This window comes from Buceros rhinoceros, unplaced genomic scaffold (genome assembly GCF_000710305.1).
Source record: "Buceros rhinoceros silvestris isolate BGI_N320 unplaced genomic scaffold, ASM71030v1 scaffold11956, whole genome shotgun sequence".
Lineage (NCBI taxonomy): Eukaryota > Metazoa > Chordata > Aves > Bucerotiformes > Bucerotidae > Buceros > Buceros rhinoceros.
In genome coordinates, this window is record NW_010419423.1 from 23,284 (window position 1) to 33,390 (window position 10,107).

General features: G+C 44.8%; 1 protein-coding gene across 2 annotated transcripts in view; it reads left to right on the plus strand.

The window, feature by feature from the left end:
- The first annotated feature begins 1,717 nt into the window (after window positions 1-1,717).
- The window catches only part of DLGAP1 (discs, large (Drosophila) homolog-associated protein 1), a 121,258-nt gene continuing 112,868 nt past the window's right edge, over window positions 1,718-10,107 (plus strand). For both annotated transcript variants that reach the window (XM_010138913.1, XM_010138914.1), the window contains exon 1: window positions 1,718-2,671. In XM_010138913.1, the coding sequence (XP_010137215.1) occupies window positions 1,718-2,671 (954 nt within the window). The remainder of the gene's footprint in view (window positions 2,672-10,107) is intronic.

Sequence of the window (10,107 nt, forward strand, 5' to 3'; positions counted from 1 at the left end):
TTAGTGGGATATTCTTGGTCAACTCACATTTTCAGTGATCTAATAATGAGTTTGCTACGACACCCCTTTGGATGTTTCTCTATTACACAGCCTGAGAAATCACATTTTTGAAGGAGCTGATAGGGGTGTAAAATGCTCTTTAGAAGTGCTGAGGATTGTCGCTGCTTTGACAAGTCCAGCTCTCATTATATTATTTGTGTGCTTAAAAGTGCCCTTGGCTGTTCTCCTCAGGTAGGTCAGTGAGCTCATCCATTTGGAATATTTCATATGCCTTTTGTGGCATTTTGAAAACTCTTTTTTTTTTTTTTAGAAATTCAGGGTCTCCCGAGAATGAACGTTTTCTGCATTGCAGGGATCCAGGGAGGGGGAGTGGAATGCAGGGCATCCACACTAGCTTTGAAGCATATTGAAAAAACCTCCTCTTCAGCTCACTGCAGATTCAGAAGGAAATATAAAACACGTTCTATGAAACACAGATTGTGCTTTTCCAGACTGGCGTTAACTCAATGCTGTTGTTGAAAACTTCGTTGTTGCCAGTTTGCCAGCAGGTACAATGTCTACAACCTGTTAAAACATGAACTTTATCCAAGAGAACGCCAGAGGAACATAGGAAAACTGTTTGCTATGCGTGTCTGTTCGTAATCCAAGAAAGATCTCAGGGGTGACATCTCCGTAAGTGATCAGCCGTGCTGGAAAGGAATAAAGCAGCTGAGGGACTCGGTTTCAGTAGTGTGCGGCGTGAGGGGGCGCCCTCGAAGGAGTCCTCTGCCCAGCAGAGTCTGTGCTGGCACCACCAGAACGTTTTGCCACACCTGAAAAACCCGTACTTTACACATTAGGAGCTCAGAGGTTGCAGCAGGGTTTGCATCCAGGCGTGTGCTGGTGGTGAGAGCTGCAGGGAGGACCCCTAGCCTCAAAGAGCAGTGGTTGTGTCACTGGGGATGAGGATTCCCATTTTTGTGCGTGTGCGAGTAAGAGGAAGGACTGGATACAACTGCCCCAAATACGCAGGTTATTTTTAGCTTCTTTTTGGCAGACTTAGTGTAAGGTATGACTGTTTTATTCTCAATTTGAGAAGAGATTACAGGAATAGTCCCTTGATATTGTCTTGAGATGCTCACGGTCCAGCCAGACAATGTGGAGGGGAGTGAAGCTGCCGCTCAGCCCTGGACAGGCGTGTGTTGAAGAATCCCATCACTGCAGCACCCTTTCTGTGGCCCAGAGCAGCCCGGGAAGCACTCTGTTAAGGATGAGAGCTTTTAAAGTGCATTTATTTGGCCCTGAAAACCTGAAGAAGAGCAGTTAGGGCCTTCTGGGAGGCCCCTGTCCATGAATGTTCTCAGAATTGAGGTTCTGGAGTCCAGGTGGTGACACTCGCCTTGTGTGGGTTCATGGACAATATGGAATTTCCCATCAGAAAAATTTCCTTGCATTGTTTTCCAGCTGGTGGAACAAGATAATTTTTTGTGTGTGTGTTGTCGAGCTGTCCCCTATCGCTGTGTTGGATGTGGGTGAGACTAAGCAATAAAATGAATCGCAGAATGTTTATTCCAGTGGTTTTGACCGTAACAAGCAGGTGCTGATGTGCACATGCGGTTTTTACTCTTCTCTGGAGTATCTTACGGCTTCTGTTGTGTTTCTGCAGGCCTTTCTCTGAGCTCTGCCCGTTGCACAGCCATACGTGTTAGATGACTTTGGGACTCGCTTCACACTGACGATGAAGGGATTATCCAGCAGCCGCAGTCATCACCATGGGGTTGCCTGTGACCCTCCGTGTGACAGCCTGCCGCACCACCCGGACAGGAAGCCATATTTGTTAAACCCAATGGACCCCCATCCTGCCGACCACCCTTACTACACCCAAAGGAACTCTTTTCAGGCAGAATGCATGGTGCCCTACAACGATCAGATTGCCAGCAGCACGTTTCCCCGGAGACATTACAGTTCCCACCACGAACTCAAGGACGAGTGCGCTCTCGTTCCCCACGGAACTGCCAACAAGACCAACCGCATTCCCGCCAACCTTTTGGACCAGTTTGAGCGGCAGCTGCCTCTGAACCGGGATGGCTACCACACTCTGCAGTACAAGCGGACTGCCATGGAGCACCGCAGTGACAGCCCAGGCAGGATCCGGCACCTGGTTCATTCTGTCCAAAAGCTCTTCACCAAGTCCCATTCGCTGGAGGGACCATCCAAGGGGAGCGTCAACGGGGGCAAAGCGAGCCCAGAGGAGTCGCAGACGATGAGGTATGGGAAGCGCAGCAAGAGCAAAGAAAGGCGGTCAGAAGGTAAGCCCAGATCCAATGCATCAGGATGGTGGAGTTCAGATGACAACTTGGACAATGACGTTTGCATTTACCATGGTCCCAGTGGGGTCATGACCATGGGAAGATGCCCTGATCGTTCTTCTTCCCAGTACTTTATGGAAGCCTATAACACTATTAGTGAACATACTGTGAAGTCATCCAGAAGCAATAATGACGTCAAGTGCTCTACCTGTGCAAACCTGCCTGTGAATTTGGACTCCCAGTTAATGAAGAAAAGCTCTTGGTCCTCCACGTTAACCGTGAGCAGAGCCCGTGAAGTGTACCAGAAGGCGTCAGTTAACATGGACCAGACAGTGGTGAAGGCCGAGACGTGTCAACAGGAGCGGTCATGTCAGTACCTGCAGGTACAGTGTGGAGAGCTGCTGGCGGTTCACTGCGCTCTGCCGCTGCCCAGGCACTGGGGGGGAGGTTTGCTCCGAAGGTTCGGCTTGCGCAAGAGCTCACTGAGCAGCACGTGGGGGATAATGCGGCTGGAATTAAAAACCCATCTGGTCATTTTTTTCCTTTCTTTCTTCCTTTCTTCTTTTCTTCTTTCTTCTTCTTTCTTCTCCTTTCTTCGTTTCTTCTTTTCTTCTTCTTTCTTTTCTTTCTTTTCTTTCTTTTCTTTCTTCTTTCTTCTTTCTTCTTTTCTTCTTCTTTCCTCTTTTCTTCTTCTTTCTTCTTTTCTTCTTTCTCCTTTTATTTTTCCTGCTTTGTTTTTTATTCTTGCTTTGTTTTTTATTCTTGCTTTCTTTCTTTTCCTTCTTTCTTTTTTTCCAGCATTCAGTATTTGAATGCTGGAGTTCATGTTGGAACAGGCTTCATTTTTTTTCATGGGAGAAAAATAAGATCTTTCTGTGTACTTTGTGAATTCATAAGGCAGTCACCGTAGGGGTATAGGGAATTTGATGTTGTAGTGCTTGCTTTTTGCATTACAATGTCAATTAACTGAATGTTACCAGGATACAAATTCTTTGATTTCTGTAATTTCAAGATTTGCCTTCATTTACTGCTTACTTTATTATGAAAGCTTTTGAGAAACTTTGGGGTACCTCAATACTGGTTCCAGCAGGAAAACAGCCTATTTTCTTTTTTCCATGGAATATAAATCCTCATTTAAAAGCCAGTTCTTGTAACGTGTCCAGATTTGTTTCTCTGGCTATTCCTCTTTCTTGTGGCTTTGAGTCAAAAATAAAAAACCAAAAGGTTGGAATTATTGCTTGTTCTGATTATATGTTTTAGGAGAACATCACCTACTCCCTCTCAAGCTGTTTGCAGTTAATGCAGCGTCACTATTTTTCACCAGTATTGTATCTTTAAATGTCAAGAATCAGATGTCTGCTCTTGGAGCTGTCGTGCTGCCGGTGAATGTTTGTGGCAGGAGCATGGATCAGAAAATATGAGAACGGTTTCGTCCTTAGGAGGGCTGTGGGTAGCCTGTGTGCACTGGAGACGGAGCACTCATGGCACACCTAGGCGTGTGCGTAAGGTGGGACAACGTTGCGCAGAGAAGAGAGAAGACCATGAGGAAAAAAGAGGTTTGCTGGGATGATTTGGTTTCATTTTAATGTAGTGGGACTCTTGTCTCTTGGAATAGAAACTGTGGCGAGTTTTCTCATATGGGAGCTTTAATGAGACCATCGGCTTCCACATTCTGGTGTGTAAGTCAGTGCGTGGAGAAAGCGTAGGACTGAGGCATTCGCGTTGAAAAATTGATCTGAAAAGGTTTTATGGAATAGCATGTAAACTAATGTGGCATGCCAGCCTCCGGGAGCCCGAGTTTCAAACCGAAGAAAGGGGTCTGTGTCTTCTCTGCTAATTGTGAGGAGGGGGGTGGGGGGAGAGGGAGCAGTGAGGGTGCCCAGCGTGTGTTTACAGCTGTGCCTGTGGGCTGGGGACAGAGAGGGGCTTCAAAACAGCCTCCGGTTACCACCTTTTGAGGGTGTTTTTTGTATTAAATCTCTTTGGTTTGAATTCTGTGAGTGAGAAGGAATTGTAACTTCAGGGTTGATTGCGGTGGTTACTTTGGACCCTGAGATTCCTTTTGTTGATATTTTTGTTTACTCCTTCAGTCTTCCTCTCAGGTTGAGATGAAATAGCTGACAGCAGTGTGCGACCAGATGGCTAGAAAAGAGCAAAAAACTGTGCCAGCATCAGCTTTAACTGAACACCTCCATAGGGACCTCCAGATACCGCTTAACTGACAGGAATAGACTCCTGAAGTGGAATTAGAGGACATTATCTGTGTCTGCATGAAAATATGTCCAGCAGTTGTCAAGGGCAGGAATTACAGTAACTAAATTCTCACTTTGAAAAGCTAAATTCTCACTGTGTTTTCCATCCTCACTGGTAGTTCTATTTTGCTTTTAATTTCTTCTTTATTTCTTTTTCCGTTTTTTTCTAATTGTACTCCTGTTTGTAAAAGCCAGCGGAGTATAACAGTTTTGAAATAGTTTTTTGAAAAGAGGAAAATCTTAACCAGGCTTTGATTGACATTGGAAATAATATTCAAGCAGAGCAGGGTGGATTTGAAGGGAGCGGGTCAGGATTATTCTTCTCTCTTGGCAGCTTGAAAGGATGACAAATGGATATAGGTATTGAAAAGTCAGGCTTTTTCGAATGCGTCCCAGTGCCTTTCTCTTCCCTGTATCACTTATCTTCTTACACTAGAAGCCCTTCAGGGCTTGGACTTTGTTCCCTTTTGTGTTCCCACCACAATGGGCCATGGAAGGAGGAGGCCTTCAGGCTGTCCTGCAGGATCGGTGTGCACTAAGAGCAGCACAGGGCCCCTCTGCTGGGGAGCCGCAGCGGCGTTCTCCATATCTGCTCTTCTCCTGGTGACCTTCTCATCCCCGGAGCAAAAGGCTGGTGGCCTACGTTAGAACAATCAGAAATGCATTCAGTGGGATGAAAGCGGCAAATTCATGACAATACCGGACAACTCTGATAATTGGGTTTCATTATTAGGACACTCCTGTAACTGATGAAATGTTAAATAGATGCTTTTACCAACTGACTTATAGTTTAAGCTGTTTGTGGTTGAGGACATCAACTCTCTGATCCTTGAAAGAGGCAACTACTCCGTTCACGCAGACTCTCCTTGTGAGAGTCTCTGAGTTCAGTGGAGCAGTGACTGTGTTTCAGCTCGGGGTACTCGGGATAATTTTCTTTATCCTGATAGATCTGAGTAGATCAGAGATCAGTGGCTTCGCATTTCTGTGTAAGGGCTTTTATCACAGAAGAATCTGGATGGGTTCTTAGTGCAAAGACATGGAAATAACAAACAATTATCTCACTCGGTGTGGGATTTTCCACCATGTGATATTATAACCACTCTGTGGAAGGAGTTGGCAGGAGTTTGTGTTACAGATGGGCTTATTTCTCATAATGTGGGATTTGGATCGAGCGCAGAGTCCTCCTGCACGGCACGGTGTTTCTTCACCCCGGCAGGCTCCTCTTGGAGCCTGGAGGCTGAGGTGCACTGTCCATCCTTGGAGGTCTCGGGGAGGCTTGGCTCAATGTTGTGCATCTTCAGAAAGAGGTGGGAGCTCCCAGACTAATCTAAAGACTGCCAAGCAGACCTTTTCTTCTCACCTGCGTTTTGGGAATGGAATTGTATTTTTCCCTTCTCTCTATTTCTCCTTTCAAGACCGAGGAGCTGGATAGCAGAAAGATAAGGTCTTTGGGGGGTTTTTTGCTTTTTGGTTTTGTTTTTTGAGCTGTTGTTCACTTCAGGAAGGTGCTTTTACCTGATCCAGGTTTACAGTTGGACTGATTTGAAGGAAGGTGAGAAGGAACTGTTTGTATTTTCTCAAAATACTCCTTCAAAATCATTTCCCTCCCTTGAGAGAATAATTTATAAAGCAGTGGACAGCCTCTACTTCTCTGGTAGCTTCTCTGGAAAAATTAGGCAAAACTATCGAAGATGAAACTTAAGCAGCAGTCTTTTCTCTGCCAACAATAGGGTCTAAATATATGAGTAGATATTTCTGATACTTTGTTTTCTACGAATTCATGACTGTTGGAGCTAATAGAGTATGAAATACACTGCAGAGTTTGCCTCTATTATAGTTGTCATTCAGTGTTCCCTGTAATTACTATTCCCATTGTCCTTGGTCCATTCATTAGGAGATGGAAAGAAATACAAAGGATGACATTTTTCTATTACTCTTCTTTTCTCCTTACCTGGGTCTGTCATGTGTATGAAGTCAGTCGTGTCAGATACTTGGGCTGAGGATGGAAATTATACTTCTGAGAACTGAGTGTGGAAGGCGGGGGGACGTTGGTGCAGTCATCCAAGCTCTGCATTTGCACTGCTCGTCCTTTGGTGGGAGACTGCGAGAAACCAGTAAAGTAGAAGCCAAGCTTCTGGGTGTAATAAGCATTTCCTGGAGGCGAAGGGCTCGTACAGTGCCGCTTCCTGTGCGAAGGCTGCCTGTCATGTGTGGGATTACGTGTGTTGTGGTAAGTGGCTTGTTTTAAAGTCGCCGGACAAGGCACTTCCACAGCCTCTGTGGAGATACTGCTCTGTCCCAGCCTCCGTGTTGAATCTGTCATACTGGGCTGATCCATGCAGGTCTATCTGCATTTTCGCTTAATCTCTACGTCTTCCTCATTTGTGGTGGTTGTGTTTCTGTCGCAAGGACCATATTCAGATTAATGGACAAGGACATTTTGGTATGAAATATAAGTAGCATTTTAATATCCATTAATTCTGAACTTTCATTTTTCCAACTTCCCTCTGAAGACCTGCCTTTTTTCTCTCATTCCATTATAAATTGAGAATGAGTGATGTGATATATTTCCCCTTCAGTTTTCCAGTCAGAACTGCAAAGTATGTGAGGTATGAGTTTAAATTTTTTTACTGAGCTCCTATGAAATGTACTTCTCTGTAAAGCTAGTGAAACAATTTGAACAATTGTGAAATAAAATGTCAAATGTTAAAACGTGACCTAGGGCAGCTTCCAGGTAATGGAATAATCATTAAAATGTTTGGAAATTCTTCAAGGTTCATGAATTTAGATTAGTATCTAAGAACATTAAAACAGAAAAAATACCAGTCACAGAAAGCCAATTAGTTTTATTTTTTAAATGGTGACATGGGTACTAGGAATAATGAGCAAAGTTAGGGAATTTGTGGGCACTTGGAAAATACAAATAAAGCACAAACTGACTTATCTACAAAAGATATATTAATAACAAATAATTCCACTGAACCTACCTGCTGGTTATTGAGCCTGCCTGCAGACCTGTAGCAAAGATATCATGATATTAGGACAAGTGTATAGGAGGGTATTTCAGTACAGCCATCCTCCTCCTCTTCGCAGTCCTTTAATTGACCTAAACAACATAAAATTGTCAGCTGAGCTGGTGAGGATGATCTCGCCACATTCACCTTAACAACCGCTGCGTTCTCATTCATTTAATTAAAACCTGGGCTGCCCGTCGGTGTCTGGGTAACACGGTAACGGTGCTAAGAGGGCTGTTCTACAGCAACGTCAGTCCTTCACGTTTAGCCAGTTTTTTCTGCCCATGGCCCTTAGGTAACAATTTGATTTCCTTTTGTTTTATGACCATTCTGTAACTTCTTAGTATTGAGTGTACTGGTGCTGCTCTTGTTAGCTCTAGATGAACTTGAATTGCTGGGGGTTCATTCTGTGACCATCCCGACGTTCTGATAGTGCATCCATTCACAGTGGTAGTTCTGGCAGCTACACCCCCGCTTTGCTACCACACCATACATGGGGTGTACAATGTACCCGCTGACACTGCGGTACGTATACTGAGATGTCAGAAGTGTTTATGAAATTATGGCTGCACATAGTAGCTGCCATTTGGTATCTAATTCAGTTCTTCATGGATAAGATTTGGCTCAGTCCTGGACCTTATTCCTGTAGCCTTAAATATCTGGGGTGTTCTAATATTTGCAGTAATTTCATCGTAAAAAATATCTTCAAGACAGCTCAAGTCCAGCAAAGAGCATCATTTCACTCTGTATCTGAGTTTTAAATCCTTAACTTTTGTGGAGTAGGTGGGGAAAAAACCACTGAGCAGTGATAACCTTTTCCTCCGCCACTGCAAAGCAATAAGGAGTATTTCCCCGACATCCAGTTACTGGCTTTTTGTTTCAAGAATGGAATTTGTAGTACAGATCTTGAGTGGGGGACTAGCACAGTGCCAGAAGAGTGGTTTGAGCTGGGTGTAGCTGGGCACGGTCTCTGTTCTGCCTTACAGATACTTGTGCTCTGCTTGTAGCACCGCTGACGTTCCATCACTAGTGAATTAAGCAACAAGAACGTGAGTCTGTTCTATGTTGTTTGTCCTTTCATCCTCTCACCCTGAGCCTGTGCAACGAGTCCATTGAGTCTTGTTTGGACTTCTGATAGGTACGTATTTCTCTCACCAAAGGCTAAGCAAGGTGCCATGCAGTTGGATACGGCACCGTGACAGTTCTGATGGGCCAGGGCTTCCAGAGCTGGCCTTTGAATTGTCTCCAAGAGTCCTTTATGCAAATCAGTTTGTGTCTAACTTTATTTTACTGATATAACCCAGCCCGTTAATCAGTTTGGGAAATCTGTGAGGTTACCTGGTCTCTAGCAATTCAGTTCCCAGCAGATGAGTGTCAAGACCATGACCTTGGTCTGGTATCTGGTGGGACACTACAGTAGGGCAAAGGTGATAATTTGGGCTCACTGAGAAGACACACTGTGATGTTCTGAAACGGGGAAAGTTTCCTTGGAGGCCAGTGAAAGCTTCTTAGGCAGGTACATTTCACTGCTGTAATCCAAAAGGAAGCTTTGGGGAAGTTTCACGGCACAGTAAAACATACCAGAAGCTGACAGCCAGCTGGAGACGGCAATTTACAGCTGCTGCCCGCAAGAACGCAACATTAGCGAAGCACCAGAGATGATCCAGTTATAGTCAACCAACAGAAACGGAGAAAAGCTGTTCCTCAAAATGCTCACTCCACCACATCTGTTTTCTTCCAAGGATACAGTTTCAACTACGTGTCCTCCATCCACAAGCCAGTATCCTGCTGGATGCTTGTTAGTGGGCTTGGGGTCACATGAGGTGAGAGAAGGGTGAAGTGACATCTTATTTAACAGTATTGGCATTTGATGCCAGCTAGTGACTGTATGAAGTGATCAGGGGGAGAAGTTCACCTCAAAAGAAGGTCTCTGAAAGAACATTTCTCTGTGGCTAGTCATTGACAGCGTCCTCTCAAGGACTGGTGTTCACGTTAACAGTCATCCTGTTGTCCTTCCTTGGGCAAGGAGTCACATCTCATTATAGCCAACTGCAGTGAAAGCCTCAAGGGTGTTGAGAAAGATGAGAATGAGTGTCCACCTTCTGCCACAGAGAGGATGTCACCCAGGAGCATCACTGAAGCAGTTGTGAGGTCCTGGCTGAGAGTCCTGCTGTATAACCTTCAGTTACGTTTCCTTCAGCTCATAGATGTGGTAGGTGCTGTTTGGCTTCCTTTCTGCAGAACGTGTTTGGGGGTGGCAAACTCGCAAGACTCTTGGCTGGAACCATTTATCCACGTGGACCTCTTCATAGTTGGTTGGAATTTTTTCAGTAAAGCAGAAGGAGAAATTTTATCGGGAATCAAGATATGGCTGTTCTGTGTAGGAGACACCCATTGCTCTTCATAAAAGAGGTTGTGGCTCAGACTGACCAAGGCAGGCACCTCTCAACGAGTGAAAATTGTAAACTGGAGCAGTGCTTGAAGAATGTTGACTTCCTCTGTGAGGACTCATGCTGTTTCAGAAGACTTTCCAAACTGCTGTTACGTGTAGGG